Source organism: Acomys russatus, chromosome 21 (assembly GCF_903995435.1).
Source record: "Acomys russatus chromosome 21, mAcoRus1.1, whole genome shotgun sequence".
NCBI lineage: Eukaryota > Metazoa > Chordata > Mammalia > Rodentia > Muridae > Acomys > Acomys russatus.
In genome coordinates, this window is record NC_067157.1 from 41,498,509 (window position 1) to 41,521,880 (window position 23,372).

At 38.3% G+C, this 23,372-nt stretch overlaps 1 protein-coding gene across 1 annotated transcript in view; it reads right to left on the reverse strand.

Annotated features, from left to right (window-relative positions):
- Shprh (SNF2 histone linker PHD RING helicase) overlaps nucleotides 1-23,372 on the reverse strand; it is a 73,505-nt gene that overhangs the window by 45,495 nt on the left and 4,638 nt on the right. The window contains exons 3-14 of the mRNA XM_051164539.1: nucleotides 21,525-21,654; nucleotides 19,216-19,434; nucleotides 15,194-15,272; nucleotides 13,940-14,090; nucleotides 12,540-12,648; nucleotides 10,774-11,030; nucleotides 8,703-9,359; nucleotides 6,916-7,167; nucleotides 5,922-6,000; nucleotides 3,613-3,776; nucleotides 3,265-3,521; nucleotides 1,658-1,779 (exon numbers count right to left, since the gene is read on the reverse strand). Coding sequence (XP_051020496.1) covers nucleotides 1,658-1,779; nucleotides 3,265-3,521; nucleotides 3,613-3,776; nucleotides 5,922-6,000; nucleotides 6,916-7,167; nucleotides 8,703-9,359; nucleotides 10,774-11,030; nucleotides 12,540-12,648; nucleotides 13,940-14,090; nucleotides 15,194-15,272; nucleotides 19,216-19,434; nucleotides 21,525-21,654 — 2,476 coding nt within the window. The remainder of the gene's footprint in view (nucleotides 1-1,657; nucleotides 1,780-3,264; nucleotides 3,522-3,612; nucleotides 3,777-5,921; nucleotides 6,001-6,915; nucleotides 7,168-8,702; nucleotides 9,360-10,773; nucleotides 11,031-12,539; nucleotides 12,649-13,939; nucleotides 14,091-15,193; nucleotides 15,273-19,215; nucleotides 19,435-21,524; nucleotides 21,655-23,372) is intronic.

A 23,372-nucleotide genomic window follows, 5' to 3' on the forward strand; every position in this document is an offset into this window, starting at 1 on the left:
AACACCAGGACAGGGAAAGGAAACAATCGGAAAGGGGCAAAAGGACATGAACACAAGGGAGAGGCAATGAACCAGACATGTTCCTGTCATGAGCTAGAGAAGCCAGGTTAAGTCAGATGAGTAGCTCAGAGTCTGCCAAACGGGGGGCCTAAACTCTGGATATTCATAAATCTTTATTTAAACTGCTGGTGGGTCTCAAAAAGTCCCACTACAACATGTGGGAAACTGAAGGAGAGGCTATCTATCACAAGATGGCTCCCTGCCTCTAACACTATAAAGGCAGATCTCAGCCCATCAGCAGGGGCTATGCTCCAAGACACCCCACAGTGAATGCTTCATAGTACATAGTCTTCTTATGTACATAGTCCTAAGGTAAAGTTTAATTTATAAATTAACATGAAAGGTTAGTATAATAAGAGCAACTATAAATACATTTTGAATATTTTGTACTTCAAAGTTCCCTTCTAATTACTGAGGTATAGCATGTCACATATCTTGATATTTTCTTATTCACTTCTAAATATGCCCTAGCTTCTCTTTTGAATTATCCTTTATACTAAGTATTAATCACTTCCCCAAATATATGCAGTTTTCTATTTATTTATTTAGGTTTTTCAAGACAGGGTTTCTCTGTGTAGCCTTGGCTGTCCTAGGCTTGCTTTGTAGACCAGGCTGGCCTCGAACTCACAGTGACCCGCCTGCCTCTGCCTTCCGAGCTCTGGGATTAAAGGCGTGTGCCACCACATTCGGATTTCTAGTTATTTTTTATTGATATCTATTTTTAAAAACTGAAGACGACAACTTGTGGGTTCTTTGTCCAATATGTGAGTAACAGGGATTGAACACAGGTCACTAGGCCTAACAGCACATTCCTTTACCCATGGAGATCCCTCACCAGCGTGACAGCTAATTCAATTCTACTATGGTAAAAAAAACATTTATTGGAAGACTTGAATCCTTGTTTTATACCCTGGATGTGCACTTGAAAAGGCATAGCACACACACTGGGCAGCGTCCAGTAAACAGTGGCCAGGCCACCTGCAGTCAAGTCTTCGTTCCACTGGTTAACTGTTGACAGTGTTATCCGCTTGTACTGCAGTTGGAAGGGGGATACTGACACTTGCTACTACTCTAACAGACTTGCCTATTCTCACAGTTCTATCAAGTTCTCTTGTGATTATCTGGAAACTGTGGTTTCAGTTGTACAATAAGACTTGAGATTTTATTTGCATCATCCTTTCTAGATCATTCCTGGCATATACTATGATATAAAAACAATGAATGTAGAATATAATTATTTAAAATCAATGAACAATATTTCCAGGAATGTGTTAAAATTTAATCATTTTTCTATTTCTAAGTGTTGTGGTTGTTTTTATATCTTTCACTGTAAATGACTAAGATTAAATATCATATGGGGAAATCTTTGTTCAAAATGTAATTTCCTAAATTTTTTTCATTTCCAGAATTTCTGAAGTGAAAATGTTTGCTTAAGGCACGTGTACCCTGACTGTTCTTGAGATGCTCTGCATACGTGCTCTCTATGTACTGGAACCCTCTTGACTCACATCAGAGGTGTGTGAGAACATCACTCTGTTATTAACCTTCCTCAAAATGCAGTGGAACAATCAGATCTAATAAAGCAATCACCTTCTACCTTTAATGATATGAATGCCTGCTAAGCCGTTGAGGGCACAAACTAGTTGCCGGTGGGCCTCTTCACACTCCGTTCCACATTTCTTCTGCAGAGACGTCAACAGCTCTTCCATTGTCATGGTGCTAAAAGAAGAGACATCTTTCAAAACCGGAATGAAACTCCCAAGTATTATCTCAACAGTAAAGTCAGTGTGCTAGATGAAGAGTACATGACTCTTGAGTGTTTGCACACCTTCAGCAGTTTTCATCTCCACTTTAAAAATGTATGTGAGTATGTATGTATCTGTCTGAATATGACATATGTGTATGTGTGTCTGCACCATGTGCACACTCACTGAGGCCAGAAGAGGGCCTCCTGGAACTGAAGTTTGAGGCTGTTCCCAGCTACCCGACATGGGTAATAGGAACTGCATCCAGTCCTTTCGAAGAGGCAGCAAGCCCTGTGAACTGCTGAACCATCTCCAGTCTGTTCACCTTCAGTTTTACAGTACAGTTTCTACACCAGGTATTCTCCTACCTGATCTGCATTATTTTACATTTCATGCTTTATTCAAGAAAGAGAGGAACTAGAAAATCAAGTACAATATGACCCATTAGAAATAGAACAGGGATCACAGTGTAAGACTCGGCCTGATTGAATCCCATCACTACATATTAATTAAACTTATGCCTTACTACAAATTTAATTTTTAGTTTATGAAATTCAAAATAATAAGAATAGATGCCCCAGCAGTCAAGTCAAATAACATTTTCACTAGAGGGATGTCTTAAACTATGGTTTAAATAGAAACTGTTTCCATAGCAATGTGTAATTCTCAAAACTTTTAGCACATTCAAGCTATATTGTATGAATTTATCATCTTTGCTGTTTCGAACTGTCTATAATCTACTCGAAGGTAAGCCCCAAATACAATCTTCTTTACAGTTCCTGACAGCTAAGAGAGTTTCTTATACTACCAGGCACTGAAAATGGGCCCTTTTTTGAGGTGCAGTCTAATCCACAAAAAGAATTATGGAATTGGACATATCAATGAAATGACTATCACAATTATTTTTAAAATATATTTAGTGGTAATCTAGCTGTTCCTTCATGTGGGAACTAAGAGAGAAAAAAAGCCTGGTGTGGTTTTGCCTTTAATCCCAGTATTTGAGAGGCAGAGATCGGTCTGATCTATAAAGTGAGTTCAAGGACAGCCAGAGCTACAGAGAGAACCCTGTCTTGAAAAGCCAAAAGATGAAAGAAGTAGTAAAAAGAAAGGAGGAAGAGGAGGAGCAGGAGGGAGAAGATGAAGAAATAAGAAAGAGAAGGAGGAAGAAAGGAAGAAAAAGGAAGAAGAGGAGGGGAGGAGGAAGATGAGGAAACAAAACCCTCTCCAAACTAAAAATTCAACCACAAAAACCTGTTATAACAGGTTTAAATTTTAAAAGAAATGAAAATAATTTTGTGATGCCTCTTTCACAAATGAGGATCCATAAGAACAAAACCATGAAACTAACCAAAATCAAAAAAAAACTCTAAGACCTGGCCAATAAAGCTAGAAGTCAAATGTGCTTAAATGTGCCTAATACTGCAACAAAAACCCCACGAGAAGAAAGTTGATGGTAAACCTCTTCTGGAGTGGCAAGAACTCCCCACGAACAGCCTGTGGGTGACAGCAGGCCTGCCTGAGCCGCAGCAATGGATACAGGATGGAGGAGACTGTCCTTCTGTCCAAGCTGCTCAGCTTCAGGGCCCAGTCAGAGATCTTCCTGAGTTTCACCACGGCATCCTGACAGCACACCTCATGCTGGCGGTGATAGAAATGTCTCTCCACAGGGGAAAAGTGGAGCCAGTGCATTTCTTCAGTCTGAGGTGGAATCTGAATCTGCAATGGGAAGTTGGGAAAAGAACAATATAACTTCATTCCAACTTGTTTCCTTATTAACGTTCTCCCTCAGAGAATTTGGCATACTGACTTGGTCAATGACATCTTTCTTTGCAGACCTCCACAATATCTTGGTAATAAAACTGTACAGGTGCTGAGGATTCTTCTTGCAGTATGGACGATAGAGAAGTCGAATCCACCAGTGTTTGACACAGAAAGGTTCAATCCCAAGAAAGACCACCAGCCCAAAAAGATCTGCAAAGGAAAAGCGACAGGACACCAGGGGTAACTGTTTCTGTATTTCTTCACTGCACCTCTGCATAAGCTCCCTCACAGACGCAGAGCACACAACTCGGCATCAAGCAGAACACATCCTGCAGGCTCTTGAACATGAACACGTTATCTCACATCAATCTACATTCCTGGGACTCTCCTGTGCTCTAGGTTCTGCTCTAGCTGCTGAGGCACTTAAGATGTAGGAAAGCCTGTACTCAACGCAAAAGCCTGAGGCTACCACCAATGAAAATGTCTTCAGTAGACTTTAATTAAGACAGATGCACTAACCTAACACTTGTCAAAACAGAAAAACATAAAAGAAAAATGTAGGAACTAATAACACACGATGCAGAGACCATTCTTACCCAACTAACATTGCTAATGATCTTTCATCTACTAATTTTATGTCTAGGGAATTAGCCTAAGACAATTAAATATGCACAAGACTTACTTAGCAAATCACCACCACCACGCTTAACCACTAAGCCATTTCTCCATGCCTGAGTGTAATTTTCTTTATGCTTTTATGTATCATTACTTGAAAAATACAGAATATGATGTCCACAAAAGGAGCTAAGAATTATTTTTTAAAATCCCACAGTTCCAAGCCAGAGAAAGCCCTACAAGGAGAGGGAAGTTGGGAGCGCAATCCACTTGAAGCTCTGGAGCTACTACTTATCATTAGCTTCTGGGAAAGCGAGTTTGCTTTAAGCATACAGCCCTCTGTAAGTCAACCAATCTCTAGTGGAACACCACACACCCCAAAAAATATTTGGAAGCACAAACTGGTCATAAAGGATTAAAAAAAAAAAAGGACAAGACACAAACCTGGGTGGGTGATTGAAGTGGGGAAAAAATAGGGAGGCAGGTGAATATGATCAAAACACATTGTACGACTCTAAGGGAACTAATAAAAATAAAACAAAAAACAAACAAACAAACAAAAAACCCAACAACTACCCATAACATCATTACAAGGAGGCCAACAAACATTTTAAGTTGAAATTGCTTATTTTTTCAGATAGGGCCTTGCTGGAGCTAAATAAAGTGACTCTGGTAGCACAGGGAGTTAGTAACACATGATTATATGCAGGAAACTCAGGTTTGTAGTTCAGGTCACATCAGTCCAGTTGTTTATGTTCTACTTACTTGATGTCTTAAAACCGTCTAATTATATCTGCTGAAGACAAATTAACAACCTTATTACCCAAAGATGCTTTTCTTCTAGTACAATTTAGAGAAATGCATGAGTTAGGAATATGTCAACACACCACATCTTATTAATTTTCCTCATCCATTTTTCCTATTTCTCTAAGACAAGCCCAGTTCAGATCCATAATGCTAGCACTGCCTGCCTCCATCAACTGCTGCAGCCAAACAGCTGACATCCTTATATACTCTGCTTTCCACTAAATCATTTTCCATGCTACAATGACAGTGATCTTTTGAAATGTAAATTTATACATCACAAGATGAGCTTAAATCATTGTTTCAGAATCCTTATAATAGCTCCCAATTTTTCAAAATTTCCCCAAATTTTCAAAATTCAAAATTTATTTTTCAAAAAAACTAAGAAAAATACGTTATGATAGTCTAAAAGGTCCTTTTTGGTTTTCTCTATACCTGCCCATTCAGTCTCTGCATGCACATAATTTCTCCAGCTCTCTGTCCTGTAGCAACACTGACACTCTTTTGAGGTCTCCTGCTGCCATATTCCTCCAAATGCTGTTTCTTGTATTACAGAGATTCCTTTCCTCTCCTATTCACTTAACAGTGTTACAGCTCTTAACTTAGCTGTCACTTTCCTCAGTATTCCTTACAGTGAAATTTATGCTCTCCTTTCTTCTCAGGGTCTACACCTGAGAGCTTGGGTTAAGACTTAATAGCTATACTGTGGAATGGATAAGATCTTTGGCCAATTTAAAGCAATGGGAGTACTCACTATGTATCTGTCCTCACATATACTAACTGAAGAATCCCCTAAGTCTCATTTACAAAGATAAATGCTTTAAACTTATAGGAGCAAACTCTAAGAAAACAAAGATTTGACAAACATTCAGCACAGCAGTATTTTTCCCACAAGTAAGCTCTTCATGTATGGTAACTGAGGAAAGCCTGTATTACCTTCCAATCCTCTCTGCACTGGAGTGCCACTGATGCACCAACGATTAATCCCGCTCAGACGCTGGGCCATTTCTGCAGCCTAATGACAGAGAAACATGAACTAAAGTAAAGCACAGACACCAGCACACACCTCCTCATCGAATGGCCTTCTACAGCTTCGTGTCAGTAAGACTCATCTTTATTGGTAGTTTCCACTCTCTGGATGTCATACCCAGTGAGCCACTACCCAGCACAGTGGTCTTCATTGGGAGGAGCTCTCCATGGGCCTCCCTGAGGCAGGAGTAGTTCAAACACACAGAAAAGGGAACAACACCCTAACTGAACACAGCCCTTCACCACTCTGTACTATAAGGTAAGCTTCTGTGTTATGAGATATGACTCATCAATTCAGTTCAGGTCACAGACTTGCCACAGAATAAATATAAGTAATATATGGCTTGGGAAATGGCCAAGACAGTAAAGTACTTGCTGTGCAATACTAGGATCTCCAGCACCAAAACTTTAACACACAAAGCGGTTAAATCCTAGCAGTGGGAAAGTGAGGGCAGCAGGATTACTGGAATTGGAAGGCCCAGGTCTAGTGAGAGACCATCTTAAATAATAGGGTGGAGAACCACAGAGAAAGACCTCTGAACACACTGAGATATACTAGAATTCTACACATAAGGCACATGTTCTGTAGCTATTTGCTACAGGCTACAGAGAACACGATAAGCCTTCTAAGTAGCTGAGACAATTCAAAAGTCCCTAAGCATAGTTTGCTTTGAACTGTGTCATATACATTCACTGACACCCAGGTTCCCAAGTATTCCATATAGAAGCATCATCATTCAGAGAATTAGAGTAATTTCAAAGGATTGCATAGTTCATAATACATTTTGTGCTTAACAACAAATATTCAAGCACTGTCAGCACTGTGGGTTAACTAAATTCCAACTACGGACTCTGCATGCTGTTCCTTCCTTCCTCAGCACTAAAGACGCTGCAGACTTACTTTTACTGTAGGACATTCAACCATCTGAGCCTCGTCAAGGCAGATCCTCCACCACTCCACTGCTACCAGGGGGCTGGGAATGGCCATATAGCGCTTCTGGTTCCTCAGGCGACGCCCATCCTCACTATTGCTATGTGGGATATCGACATAGTTTAGTTCTGAACGAAGGACATCATAGGTAATGATAACTATATCTTGTTCTGCCAAAAAATGAGGCTGTAAGAAGCCATCTTTCTTCACTCCTTGATATACCTGGGAAATGAGCACCAAAAATTATTAGTGAAAACTACAGCAGAGGCCAGAGAAGTATTCAATAACTTATATTCCTATTTAACTGAACCCTTTCTGAATTTGCTTTTGGCCACACATACTGTAGACAGATTGCACAAGTGTATGGAAAAAAGTTATTTTTCAGTGTGGGAGCCAAATGACATAAACAACATGAACAGAAATATTACAAAGCAATTTTGACAGCATTGGGAGAAAGAGCAATTGTGCAACTGACAGTTAACTCAGAGGAGCTAATGTTCAGTTAAGTTTTGAAGCAATACTTAGGGTTTTTTTCAACTGGACAGAATGGGTAAGAATGTGGCCGGGTTGGTAGATGGACTCAGTAGGGGTGTGGGAATCCAGTGGTGGGGGAAGCAGAGCAATCCCAGCTACCATTCATGAGGTATCATCCCTGTCTAGGTACTGTGTGAAGCACTGTCTCCATATTTCAACAGCAATACCATTAAGTGCTATTCCTTTCCCACACAGAATTAACAGTGACTTGCTCAAAATGGAAGGAGCAAGACTGAAAATCCTATCCCCACAGAACAGAGCTTCTCAATGTCAAAAAGTATGTTTTACTTATTGCTGCAGTCTCCACATCTACGGCAGTGGCCAACTATGGAAAGCCTACATTATCTATCTGCATGAGAGGAAGAAAGAAGGCAGCCAACCAACAATGACACTCAATGATTACGGGCCAGCACTTAACCAACTAATTAACAAACAAGTGGGTGAGAGGACACCTTTAGAATTCAGCCTAGTTCCTAGAAAATGACAGTTACCAATAAGTATTTGCTAAATTTGGTATTTTTTATTCTAATGAAGTAACTGAGGTTCCAGAGGACAATTATAGACCTACAAGGTTAAACGGGCATCTACAATTACACTATGCTACCCTATGACTGTATCATTGTCTGAAATCACAAATGCCGTACCAAAACATTTTCAACTTGATAATCTTGAATTTTAAAAAAAACTTTCATATCAATATGCTCTCAACTTCTGATATTTAGAAGTCAGACAGGAATATATAGAAATATATAGTTCTATTTCTCCTTTTCAGTATTCTCTTCAGGCTCTGGGATAGCAGTATCAGTATCATAACACATAATTTTAAGAATAAACAGAGGATGATGGTGACACAGCTCAGTGCTAGAGTGCTTGCCTGACATGTGCAAGGCTTTGGGCTCAACTTTTTGGGGGAAAGAAGCAATAAAAACACTAACAAAGAACTTTGGAAAATAAAAGCATAAAGAAAAGTAAAATCACACATAATCAAAATTAGTGGGTATGGTACACATGCCTATAATACTAGCACCTGGGAGGTAGAGGCAGGATGATCAGGAGTTCAATGTCGACTTTGAAAATAGCCTGGGCTAATGAAACCTTGCTGTAACCCTCCAAGTAAATATAATAATAAAAATAAATAAAATCAAACAAAAATCACAATTAAAATTATCACAAAGAAGCGAAATTTTACATGTTTCTATCACTCTTTCGCCCCAGTGCCTTACCAAAACTCGAAGAGATGATGATCTCACATGCCGGTTGATTTCATCTACCCACTGGTGGCAGATGGAGCTTGGAGAGATAATCAGAGTTGCTCTTGTTGACACTGGATCCATTGCAACAAGGCAGTGGGGGCAGTAAAAAGGTTTAACCATCAGATTCTTCTCCTCATAATTCACACACTTCGCATGCTGCCACAGGTGACACTTCAGACACTGAACTCTCGGCTTGTGGCCAGTCTGGTCAAATTCACCACATATGCACTCAAAGCGGTAATCAGAAGTCTCACAGGGACTCACGCTATTAGAATGTGTGAACTCCTCAGCAGCAGGGTTTGGAGACTCAGCAAAGTCCTTTGCTTTTTGGTTTTCCTCGTCTTCACAGATGCATGTACTTTCTAACCCATGAGCATCTGTACTTGGAGAGTCACCAGCTGCTGGAGCGTGAACTTGGGAATCTGAACAGATAGGCTGACTTTTCTCCTCTTTGGTGACTAAAATGGGTTTTTTCTTCATCTTACTACGATTTCTTCTGGCCTTACAGTAATAATAATAAGGATCATCATCGTCATCAGAAGTGTTTGATGGCAGGTATTCAGAATCTGTATCCTTGCTCACTGGTTTCCTTAACTCTCTCTGAATCTTCCTTGGACTCCCGACTGCCTAAGAAAAAGTACTGTTTAATTCATATGTGCCAATAAAGTTATAATGGTGAAATTAAACTCTAAACTTTATGTATATGCTTTATAAATAAATTCAACAGTGTTTTTACCACCACTTTATTCAAAGAAATTTGTTTCTAATATATTTGTGTGTGTGTGCGTATTCTGATTTGCCCTCTGAAGATCTCTTTCTGTAACCTTCAGAGAAGCAGACCCCTACCTTTGCCTTTCTATGTGTCCCCTGCCATTATGGTCTGAATGTCAGTTCTGACCCTGGCTTATGTGCTAGGATACAAATGAGAACTGTACCTGGTTTCTGGGTCAACAGCTTTCTGACCAGTAAAAAGTAGAAGCACACTACAGAAGTGCCTACAGAGGGAACGTAATAAAGGATGGGTATGACACACAGGTAGGTGATAGGGGCAGCTCCCTGAAAATGGTATCAGAACAACAGGCAAAAAGAAGATCCAGGATATTAGTACAGGAACAATGGCACTGATTAGAGATTTCCCCTCCTTGTGGCAGCAGGATTACAACAGCACAGCTCACTGCTATTCTTACCTGCTTGGGCACAAGCTGGCTCTCTACTCCAAAAGATGAGTGTGTCTGTGCTTGTTTTCTCTGATCTCTTACAGTGCCACGCAAACTGAGCACAAAGCTTTTCTACTTTGATTTGCTGTCACTAGTTTTTCCTTGATAATGTTTACATGGATTGTGTCTACTTTTCTAAAGCAAATCAAAATTACTAGCCCCCAAAAAACAGTTTTATGCCAAAATATAAACGTTTTACAGGATGATGGCCTTGGGAACATGATAACTTTATAAAAGACCTGAAGAATATATAATTAGATACATGCAAACTTGAAGCATTAACATTTCAAAAGGTGGGTGCACCATCTGTAACTACAGACAGCAGCATTAACAACACGTAAGTTATCGTCAACTCAAAGTATATGAAAACCAACCAGTTTTAGAGTTCATCCCATTGAGTACTTATTCTTAAAAAAAAAAAAAAAAGTTACTTATTATGTATACAGTGTTCGGCCTGCAAATACACATGCATGCCAGAAGAGGGCAACAGATCTCATTATTGATGGTTGTGAGCCACCATGTGGTTGCTGGAAATTGAACTCAGGACTTTTGGAAGAGCAGCCAGTGCTCTTAACCTCTGAGCTATCTCTCAGCCCAGTGAGTACTTCTAGTCCACCACACTTCTCTGGGTTCAATGGTAACTAAAATAAAGTTATTACTTTTGTGGCACATATATTCAGAAAGTAGAAAGTATAGGTCACTGCCACAGTGCTTTTCCTCACTCATTTTTCATTCTTGCCTGCAAATTCTGAAAGTGTCAGTGTCAAGGTAGTATGTATCCATTTATTCTGTATGTGCACATATGTGCTTAGTAATGGTGCTACCTGTTTTTTTGCTTTATCAAATATATCTTCTTCTTTGTAATTCTTCCCCAGTGTAAAAGTCCCAGAGAAGCCATGGCCTTTGATCTGTTTTACAAGCCCCTCGAAGATTAAACATTTCAGCATCCGCTTCAGAAGACTCCGGTTCCGTTGAACATCATATCTGAATACAGAGCTGACATACTTATAGATGGAAAGAATAGATACTCCTTTTTTCCCATTCATTTCTTTCACAGCTGTCAGGATCATCACACGTGTAGCTAAATGTAGAAGTGGATAGACAAAGGAATACACTAACTATTCAAATAACTGAAATACAATTCAATCTTAATCTTCATTAAGGATTAAGAAAATGAATAAAAGACTTAATGTGGCTAGTATCACTATGTTAATAAAAATTTACCTTGAATTAATAATATTTAGACTAATTTGTTAGTTTGACAAAACAATCATTCAAATTATAAAATCTCTTGAATGCCCTAGTATGTACTATGCTACCATTTCTAAGAAAAGTTCATCTGCTAATAAAAATTGTAAAAGGTACACTTGAAAATAAACAAAACTGAAGAAATTTAAATATAATAGACTGAACTAATAGTACTGGGACCACTATATTTTTTTTCCAAGACAGGGTTTCTCTGTGTAGCTCTGGCTATCTTGGAACTCATTTTGTAGACCAGGCTGGCCTCGAACTCCGAGAGGTCTGTCTGCCTCTGCCTTTCCAAGTGCTGGGATTAAAGGCCCACTAAACTTGGCTGGAACCAATTCTTTATTTTTTGATAATGTAATTTGTAGCCATGCTCTTATTTTAAATAAAAACAACTGAAAAAAACAAAAAACAAAAAACAAAAGACAAAAACCAACTAGTCCTTATGATTAAGATCTTTCTAAGGATATCATAAAACTACAGTAAAAATGACTGTAAGAATCTGGGAGTGGTAGCACATGCCTTTAACCCCAGCACTTGGGAGGTAGAGGCAGGCAGATCTGAGTTTGAAGCCAGCCTGGTCTACAGCGTTGAGTTCAGGACTGTCTCAAAAAAACAAAACAAAACAAATCACTGTTAAGAAGCCACTTGATGGGACAGAGGGCAGGACATCCTATTGGGACTCTAGGTGAGAGAAGGATGAGAGAATGGGGTAATAGAAGGATCCAGAGGGTCCTAGAAACCTACAAGAACATTATGACGGGCAGATCTGGGCCCAGGGACCCTGCTCAAACTATGGCACCTGCGAAGGACAATACATGCAGTAAACTTCGAACCCCTAGCCAATGGACAGGACATTCTCTACAATTGAGTGGAGAGCAGGGACTGACTTTCACATGAACTCTGGTGCCCCATATTTGACTATGTCCCCTGGATGGGAGGCCTGATGGCACTCAGAGGAAGGATAGCAGGCTACCAAGAAGAGACTTGATACCCTATGATCATATAAAGGGCGAGGAGGTCCCCCTCAGTCACAGTCATAGGGGAGGGGAGTAGGGAGAAAGTGGGAGGGAAGGAGGAATGGGAGGATACAAGGGATGGGATAACAATTGAGATGTAATATGAATAAATTAATAAAATAAAAAAATTCAAATAAAAAAAGAAAAGTGATACAACAAATAGTTCATTGCACTATTCAAAATTGTACATACAATATAAGATCTATTCAATAATCTTTTAATGGAGGATGCAGGTTAAATATGACTTAGTGAAACTTAAAGGCTGCAAAGTTTTAAGACAAAAAAAAAAAAAAAAAGAAGCCACTTGAAGAGACCATACTTACGGGGGCAGTGAACTTTCTCTTTTGGTTCATATTCTGTACCCTGGATTTCTCTATTTTTCACTTTTTTTTTAGGACAATGAGATGGGATGAAATAATTCACCACTTTCCCCTGAAATATATAACATTTGGTAGTTGAAATATTTTGTGTTCAGTATTCTGAGTTATTATAAATAACCCTTCTATTAAAGAAGTGAAAAATAGCATACAGAACTATGAAAGTAAGAGATAACTAAGCATCATTCATTATATATAAAATTTTCACTTTGGAACTTACAACTAGCCATCATTTTTTATTTTGTATACACTATTTAAACTACCTAAATGTTGGGAATTTCTGAAACTAACTTTTGAAGACACATTTTAAAATAGAATTGACATATTAAATCTAAAAAATGAAACAGTTGAGAAATAAAATATGTAATGAACTTAAAATCTCTGAAAGAAGTTAATACTTTAAGTCATATATAGTGTCTTTTTAAAAAATAAGATGTATTTTTATGTGTAAGGGTATTCTGCCTTCATGTATGCCTGTGTACCACATGCATGCAGTGCCCAGAGGCCAGAAGAGGGAGAGGCATCACCTGGATCTAGAGTTATAGATGGTTAATTGCCCTGTAAGTGGTTGCTGAAAATCCAACCTGGGGCCCCTAGAAGAGCAGCCAGAGCTCAGAGCTCTTGACCACTGAGTCATCTCTCCAACCTCCCCATCATAGTATATATTTATATAAGTTTATATAAACTTACATATAAAGATTTTTATTTTATATTTACTATTGGAATCTCTAAGTCTTATTATATATACATGAATTTACCAACATATTACATACATATTAAGATTGTGGGCCTGGTGGTTCCCCAAGGTTCATAATTCTACCTTTGATTAGTGAGTAAATTCAGCAAGACAATGTGCTGGCTTCAGGTTTCACTACTGGGAGACAGAGGAAATTATTTTTTGTAAACTCTAATATTAATATACTTATACAAAATCTATCCCATCTAACAATCTACTACAATTAAGCTATCAGTCAGTCAATAAGCTCTACTTTTCAAAATCTGAGGTTTATAATTAAGCTGACAAATGGCCTTACAATGCTGACGAGACAGCTGAAGTAACAGCAGGTTTACTGTAAAGGAGTTCTCTGCTGACTAGCTGGAAGACTGGTAACTTACTACTATATATCCTCTTACTAGCTGGTCTACATTACTTAAGAAAAACCTGCTGGGTAACCAATGTCCTAGTCTCTGTGGTCACTTGAAGGTAAACGACCATGAATACAAGCCACTTCATACAATGCACAGTAGAGGTCAACTTGAAGGCCAAGCAAATGCTCAAAGTTCACTGTAAGTCTCCTGACAGCCTTTGTCCCCACCCTCCAGAGCACCACAGTATTTCTTTGTACCTCAGGAAGTGTGAGAGCATCCTGTTTGACATCTTGTCGCGTATGTGTAAGAATCAGAGCCAGAACCTCCACGGTCTTTCCGAGACCCATCTCATCTGCTAAGATTCCACCAAGCAACTGTGGCCCAGCATGTGGGAAATCACGAATGATGCTAAAAAAAAAAATACAATCCAAGAATTTAAATAAAAGTTATACTGTCCTTTATTAGTAGTCCCAAAGAGAACTGAAGAAATGAACACAATTTTAAGTTTATCAAAACTTCATTTAGGAGGAAATAATTTGAATTTCCAAATCATACAAAATAGTAACAATAGCTGAGCAGACAAGTCTGGAGAAACAAGATCGATGCCAGTACATATTCAGAATGTAATCTCTTCTATAATTAAAGAAAAATGTCATGCAGGCGGGCAAAATGACTTAGCAGAAGGTAACTGTCACCATCTTGAAAGCCAGGAACACAAGTTGTCCTCTGCCTTCATGGGTATACCTCCATCCCTGGCTACAGAACAGATAAATATCTGTAATTTTGTAACATTTTAGAAGGAAGAATTTTTCCTTTATGATCTTTATGAATCTATGATTAAAAATATAAAAGACAATAAATACAAATTCATTAATTATGTATGCTTAACGAGTCCACATTTCTTTAATCTACAAGTTGATACTTTAATGAAAAATATAAAAGTTGTCCTTTATTCAAGAAAAAACATTGCTTGAGATGTAAATCTTATTTCTCTTGTATGCTCTCCCTCTCTGAGATAACGTCCTGGCTGGCCTCCAACTCTCTATGTAGACCAAGCTGGCCTCCAACTCAGAGCTCCAAAGTGCTGGGATTAGAGATGTACTTCACCATGCCCAGCCATCTGTCAGTCTTGGTAACTCAGAAGTTTTTGTCTATTGTGATAAATGCATTCAACAGAAAAATGAGAAGTGTTTTTTTAATTCTGAGTCTATCCTAGTTATAGAAACATGTAGTAAGACTTCTATTGTTCCTCAAGACTGACAACATTTATTAAAAATCTGCTGTTTACTGAATATATTTTAAAAATCAAACATATCAGCCGGGTGTGGTGGGACACACCTTTAATCCCAGCACTCGGGAGACAGAGGCAGGCGGATCACCGTGAGTTCAAAACCAGCCTGGTCTATAAAACGAGTCTAGGACTGCCAAGGCTACACAGAGAAACCCTGTCTCAAAACAAACAAACAAACAAACAAACAAACAAAAACCAAACATATAAGATTTTGCCTTACCAGCCTGTGTATGGATTATAGTAGAGTTTCAAACCATCAGGCGTAACAATTTCTCGCCACAAGAAGTGCAGAGAGTTATCTAAAGAAAAGTATAGCCACATGAGTTTTACTTTTCCCCTGTCACATAGTGATACTAAGATAAAAGAAACAATGGCATAGGATACTGATTCAGAAGACTTATGTCCTTGAGAAGGCTCATTCAGGAAAAGCCACGTTATTTGCCTCTCACTCAGCACATGGGTAAAAGGCCATTATTCTCTGCAGTTCTTTTACAAATATCCCTCTAGTCCTCTTTGCCAGCTTCCTTTGCTTTGGCACAAATCCACATAAGCAAGTAATAGCACAGAAGAGCAGAGCACAACAAGCAGCCGACAATCAACAGGAAATCATAGGGCCTCAATCCCAACCTGATATGGTTATCTTTAACAAGTCATCTAAAAAAATGGGCAACTTCCTTTCTTTTTTATTAAAAAAATGGATTTTTTCATACAATATGTTGATTAGAGTTTCCACTCTCCAAACTCCTCCCAGATCCTCCCCAGCAGCCCACCCAGATCTATGTCCTTTCTGCCCCCGTCCCTCTTCCCCTCTCAGAATATAAACAGCCATCTAATAAAATGCTTTTAAAGATAAATAGAAATGAAAAAACAAAAGAAAAAGAACCAAACAAAAGCATAAAAAGCACACAGAGATATACATCAAATGCAGAAATGCCATAATGCACAAAACCAGAAACCATAATATATACGAAAAGGACGTGGGGTTGGGGTGGGGGGTGGGGTGAGAAAGTGTTATGCATTATTAGACCAAGAGCCTCCAAAAATGGCACTGAGTTCATTTCTGTATTGGCCATCTACTACTAGACAAGGGTCCTGTCCTTAAGAGTGGTTTGTATACCTAGTGAGACTCAGTTGGAGAAAACTAATTTTCCTTTCGCACAACTGGAAATAGCTTCTAGGTAAGGGATACCAGCTAGCTCAGTCAGTAAAGAACGAGGCTCTAATTCTCAGGGTCATGGGTTCAGGTCCTATGCTGGGTGGCTTATCATTTAGTAGGGTTGTGGCGGCTCATGCCAGTAAGATATGCTGAAGGGAGTAGAAGCAGGAGGATCAAGGGCAACTTTAAAATAACTCGACAGACCTATGCTGCTTGTCTCCAACATGTATCTTCACTATGGCTGACCTGTTATGTGGAGTACACCATGAGAAGAAAAGCTCATACTCGAATACAAAGTATTTCATTTATCTCAACCTTCTTTGATCTTTCTCTTTAATCTTATAATTTACAAAATAGGAAGTCAGTCTCTATCCACCACTGAAATGAAAACAATTTCTAAGAAAGTAATAGATGACATAGGAAAAGATACAGTGCTTACAAAAGGGGAAAAAAATCACTTTGTGAGAACCATACAGCACAGAAGAACGGCTAAATGTCACATAGCGATTTAATCCAAAAAATCTAGTATGTATAGATTAAAAAAAAAATGAGTTTCTCATACATACAGTATAGACAACCTGAAAAATATCATATAAAAAAATAAAATCCTTGTTCAAATTGTCTGTGTGTAAAATGGTTCATTTTCCCCAAACAGGCCAAGCTCCAGTGCAATGGCTGCCTTCTGTGGGGTTAGAACCAGAGCTGACTGGGCCATAAGTAAATGTCTTAAGGCATTTTCTGCACCACCACTGCATAAAATATAATGTCAGATATATAACCTTTAATTTTCAGTTTTCTTAAAAAATAAGAAACAAGTCATATAATTTCAACAGTATACTTTATCCTGATAACTAAAATATAAAACCAACATAAAAATTAAAAGTTTTGCACTGTTTGCTTTTTATATTACTACATGAATCCACTATTTTAAACTCATAGCAGATTTCAACGTGGAAGGCCGTATTTCAACTCTCATGAACCATACGGACCTAGTACTTACTTTGGTACAACTCTAGTTCTGTGTTAAGTGGTGTTATGGTTCGTATATGAAATGCCCCCCAAAGGCTCGTGTGTTGAAGGTACTGTTGCCATTGCAGCCTTGGAGATGGCGGCCTAGAGACTGTGACCGGAAGGCACTAGTTCACTGATAGAGTCATTTAGTTGAGGGCTTACTGAAAACTAGGAAGAACTTTATAGGTAAGACCCAATTAAAGAGAGATGGTCCTGACTGGGACTGCCCTTGGGGACTGTATCCATCTAGTCCTGATCCCTTCATAACATGTTCTTTGCTTCCAGACAACAATGAGATGAATGAAAAGCTCCTCAGCTACGTGTCACTGCCATGATGTAAATGGTGAAAAGACCTAATAATCAATAAGTCTATAAATTATTTTCAGTACAAAATATCAAACAGGGTTTTTACACCACAGTGTGTAAGTGTGCACTTGTTTTATCCCATTACAATTCAATGACTATGTACTAAACTATTGCTATCTAGCCTTGACGTTTTCCTTCGCAGGCACTGGCAGCTCAAGTGTGCTCCATGACAGCTAGCTAGAGAAATAACAGGAACAATAGCATTCCTCTAATTCTGAGACAAGGTATTTCTTTCCTATAAATATCTACTCTCTTCATGGGTCCAAAGCAATCAGACTAGGCAGCCCTGCACTGAACCCTCTGAATCTGTGATTCTCTGGAGATGACTTTCTCAGATCCCCTGTCACTGTGGTAGAGAGCTGATGAAAACTATTGCTGACTCCAAGGATACAGGTTTGTTAAATGCATCAAACGTTACCTTTAAGATCAAGGCACTTTGTTTATGTAAAAGTTACATCTTACTAAAATTATGTATCTGAAGAAAGTTATTTCATTTTAGAGAAAAAATAATATGGCCTATGTGGAGGCTTATAGAACTAACATTTCCCAGACAAATAATTAAAAGGAAAAGACTGACTGAGAGATGGATAGGGAAAGATACAGACTATGAGACTTTACCAAGAGCATCCAACTCCAGAGTTGGAAGTTGGTTTCAGGGCAGGGGAAGAGAATGCAAAGTAATACGAATGAGTGAGAATCTGGGGGATAGGGAAATTAAGACGAGGAAGATATGGGGAGAAGACAATATTAATAGGATCAGGAGTAAAAAGGAAATATTGCCTATCAATTGATACTTCCTAAAAAGAAAACGTTAAAAAAATTAGTTTGCTGGAGAATTTGGGTAAAGTAAGTGGTATCATCTGCTGTTACCTGAAGTAACTCTATACAGAAAGAATCAGAACTAGTTAATAACTCACTTTATAGAATCGTGTAAAAAATTTGTCTACTTATTTAAAAACAGTGCAAGGCATGGCAGTGCACACCATTAAGTCCAGTTCCTGGGAAACAGAAACATGAATTCTAATTAGAGCTTGAGGTCAGCCTGGTCTAAATAGTGAATCTAAAATGGACAGGGCTGCACAAAGACTGTCTCAAAACAAACAAACCAAAAAATTATTACTGAAGTATACCCTTCCAACAAATCTGTTTCATTTATTTTGCAGGCAAGTGAGAAATATAAATTAAGAAAACACATTATGTTCACAAATAGGCTGTCTGTTGCTAACATTTACTGTCAAGTTAGGAAACTCTGACATAACCAAGTTTGAAAAGCAATCCTTTGTTGCCAAGTCATGATTTTTTTCCTCTCCACCCCGCACCACCCACTTTTGTTGTTGTAGTTGAGATACCATGGCATGTAGCCATGGCTAGTCCGGAATCTACATCATAGCCATGGTCCAGAATGATTTAAACTCCTCAACTTCCTGCCACTACCTTCCAAAAAGGGACTACAGGTAGGACTATGATTTAAACTTATTTCTTACTTGTAATACACTCCCATTAAGGCTGAAGTAAGAACAAGTTTAAATTTCTATAAATAAGGAAAGTCACATATTAAATTTTCTAGATATCTATTTTGACAGACCTCTTAAAAGTATTCTCTCTTCAGTGTGATTTTCAGCCATGACCCCAATACATGCCCCACTATTAACTATCTCCAGCACTGTCCCACCCGTCAGTGAGCCCTTCTTTAAGCATCTTATACTTGCCACCAGCAGGGGAGCTTCTGAAATGCTCTTGTTGAAGCATCCAGTTGACTGCGTCTCTCTGGTAAGGTCTCAGCACTGGAATCAAGGCAGGATGCTGGACATCCACTTGGACTGACTGTGTTTCTTGCTTGTGTTTTTGCTTCACAAAGTGATAGAGCTCATCAATGTCCTGGCCCTCTGGCTCACTCTCTGAATCCTCCTCATCTTCTTCCAGGACATCTGTATATCCACCAAGGATATAACAGGATCATATACAAGGATCACAACAGGATCTGCACTGTAAGCCACAAGCAAATGTTTTCTTTTTAAACCCTTCCCTTCCCACTTTGTGTGATTTTTTAGACATTTTGCAATACCCTTGGATTGGCCTCACACCCCAAATGATCATGGCTCAGTATTCTGAGGGTTAGGAACATGGGTGCATGTGCTCCAGGGCCCGCTATCCACCAGTCCTTAGTGCAAAAAACCTCATGCACCCATCCATCTCCACAGTCCTGCTCTGTGTATTCTGTGACTAGACACCCCTCCTCAGAAAAAATATCTGCGTACTCATTCTTTAAAAGAGTTTAAATGCTGCATGCCATCAACATTTTCCTCAGTGTTCACCTGCTATTTTGGCTATGATGATGTGTTGTCATCTATTTGCATTTACAATCACTTATGGGTCCTTCTTATAGCTCCTCAGAGAAATGTACATATTCTGTTCTCATATGTATTTAGTAACTATGTGGAACTAAATATGAATTTCATAGGTGAATGACAAATTAACTAATTTCATCATTTTTATAGCTTAACAAAAAAATCCTCATATTTTTCATGCTTATAAAGCCAATGGTTCTCATTAATTTTTTCAGGCTGAGAAGGGCAGGCCTTTGTTAGCAACAATAGCTAGTAAGGAAACATTGTAAAACCATTAATGTAAGTTTGTCAGGCTGTCATATTTCACTGGATAAACACAACTGCCCTGTATAAGACTCACACTATAACTTGAACAAAATAAAATTTTACCCTCCTGAAATACTGTTTCCTTCGATGTGAGGAAATGAAGCATCTTTATTTCCAAACCGTTCTCAAAAACACATTATTTAAAAAAAAGGAAAAAAAACCACACATTATAAAGCTACATGGTTTTACAGAGCACATCTAATATGCTCAATAACTAAGCATTCATTAAATTCAATACAGAAATATCGTATAGGATTTCACAACAATGGTGTGTACTTAAGCACTTATTTCATACCATTACAATAAAATAATTAATGTAATCAGGCACTGATACCAAAGCTCTACATTTTCCTTCCTGGGCATTGGCAGTTTATGTATGTCCACCATAGCTGGCACAAATCCTTGTAACTGAAAAAAGTTCTTGATATATTTGATAGCATTTCTAACTCTGAAGCATGGTATCTTTTTCCCTGTAAATCTCTAACTTGTAAAATCACTTATTAGTAGTAGTATTGTGTAGTTTGGGAAGAATGAGCTATGGCATCAGTTTACCCACTATGTTCAAAACAGATTTCCAAAACATTCTAGCATGGAAATGCTCTACAGGGCTGAGGCTATATACAGCTCAGCAGTACAGCACTTACTAGCGTATGTGCAGTTCTGGTTTTGACATAAGGGAAAAAAAGAAAACAAAACAAAAACTAAAAAGGAGGGGGGAGAATATCCTACACATTGCACCTGTAGCTTGGAGAATGGGAGCTGTTTCTCCAGCAGCACAGCTGGGTGCAGCCCCAGCAGCTCCCCATGCCTACCAGTGGCAGACAGTACTCACCAACAGTGCTTTTTGTTTTTGTTTTCTCTCTAGCACTGTGCTACAATCTCTAATATTCGCTGGCCCTGAGCGGCATGCTAACCAAGAATTCCATGTCCTACCAATAAACAACAAAGTCATCTGCTCTTTATAGAATCCTGGCTTTTTAGATTCTTCATCAGATTGCAAAGCCAAGTAGATTAAAGGTCAGCAACAATCTCTGGCTATTAAAACAAATTGCTGAATAACTAAGAAATAGGTAGGTAGATAGAAAGAGAGAGATTCAGCCAGTTTAGATGTGTCTTGACTGCCTAATGACTTTATATACTGATTTTGCAAACTTTCTTAAATGCTGGGCACAATATTAAGCAATTAGTGGCAAAAGCAAATCATGTCAGTAATAGCATTCCAGATTTTGTCATACAGTACTGTATAAAGACCATTCAAGACATTTCTTTGTTTTTATTATTTAATTTTCAGGTTGTTATATGTACAAGTTGAAGAAAAACTGACAATCCCAAGAAGTAATTTTAAAGCTTACTTTAATGATTACCTGGAATAGTAAACTTATGTAACTTTTCCATCACTCTCTTCATGAGCTGATTGAACTTTTTCATTCTTGAACTTGCATCACTCATAAAGTCTAGTCTTGATAGGCCAGCTTCCAAGATATAAATTCCAACCTACAAAGAATTAACACATATCAAATCTTACTGGGAATATACTATTCTTGATAAGGACACAAGAAAACCTTTTTCAGAGTCATAATTATTCCTAAAAATTTTTTTTAAAAATCAGATTTTAATTTTTCATGTATATGGGTGCTTTGTCTGCACATGTCTATGCACCACATGTGTGCTGTCTCCATGGAGGCCAAGAGGACAGTGGATTCCCAGGCACAGGAGTTACAGATGCCTGTTAAATGGCATGTGGGTGCTGGGAACTGAAGCCAGGTTCTCTGCAAGAACAGCCAGTGCTCTTAAGTAGTGAGCCAGTTCTCCAGCTCCCAGATCCATTATTTTTAAAGGCTTTAACAATGTCTACTTCAGACACAAGATATATATATATATAGATAGATAGATATAGTTTGGGGGCTTTTTTTTTTGGTTTTTTGTTTGTTTGTTTGTTTTTCGAGACAGGGCTTCTCTGTGTAGTCTTGGCTACCCTGGACTCGTTTTGTAGACCAGGCTGGCCTCAAACTCACAGCGATCCGCCTGCCTCTGCCTCCCGAGTGCTGGGATTAAAGGCGTGTGCCACCACACCTGGCAAGATATATTTTTAACTTCATAATTCACTCTGTAAATGTCTACGGAACATATTTATTAGAAAAACTAAAAAGAAAAAGACTTCCTTAAATGGAACCAAACACAGGAGAAATGTGCTGAAAAACTCAATTCTGCCCACCAAGACACTACTTTCTAAATCCACTGAGCACCTGAATAACCAGTGAAGTATGTTACAAGGAAGCATTTCCTAGAAAACTAAGCACACATGCCCACTTTGTGGTTAGGTTTGGGTTAGGTTAGATTTGATCACTGGACCAAATAGTAAATAAAGGGTGGAAAACAAACCCTGACTATGTTAAGAATTTTAACTTGTAAAACAACGCAGATGTTGAACCTTAAGAGCTGAAATATTCAAATCTGAGTACAAACAATGATATTTAGAAATAAAAGAAGTTTAGGGAATACAACTTTTTTTTTAGACTCAAATGTTTTCATTTTCAAAATGGAAAGTCTATATAGGTAGCCTAAGGAGTTTAACTTTTAAGGTTTCTAACAGCAAAAAAATGCATTTTTTTTTTTATTTTTTTATCTCTCCTGCTACCTTGGGCCTAACTTTCTAATGACTAACAGCCTTCATTTCTTCTGCTGAAATATAAGAATCCAGCAACATTACACCATAAAAAGTGACAAAGATTACACTTCAGGATTGTATGCATTTGCCTTTTGCTTACTGTGATAGCAATAAATATTTACATATTTATATAAATCAAGGTCAGGGAAAATGGAAGAGATTAAGATTTGATTTTAATGGTAGGATACACACACACAAGCCATGAATTCTTACATTCCTGCTATCACTCAGCAAAATTCTGGTCTTCAAAATCAGTAGACAGGGAATGGCATGGTTGAGTTTCACTGTCCAGGGAAAAGTTAATTGCTGTATAATGCTCTTTAGGTTATTCTGAAATACATGTATGGCCATTCCAGCCTAAACACACCACATCTCCCGAAAGAACAATTAGAACTGATAAAATTCTTGTAATTTGAGAAATGTGTAACAAAAAAAAAAAAAAAAATTTCAGTGACACAAAGATGAATTTGAAACATCTTAGAACACTTCTTTCAAGCTTTAGCATAAAGGCATATTATCTCTTTACAGAGTACATCTAGTTATA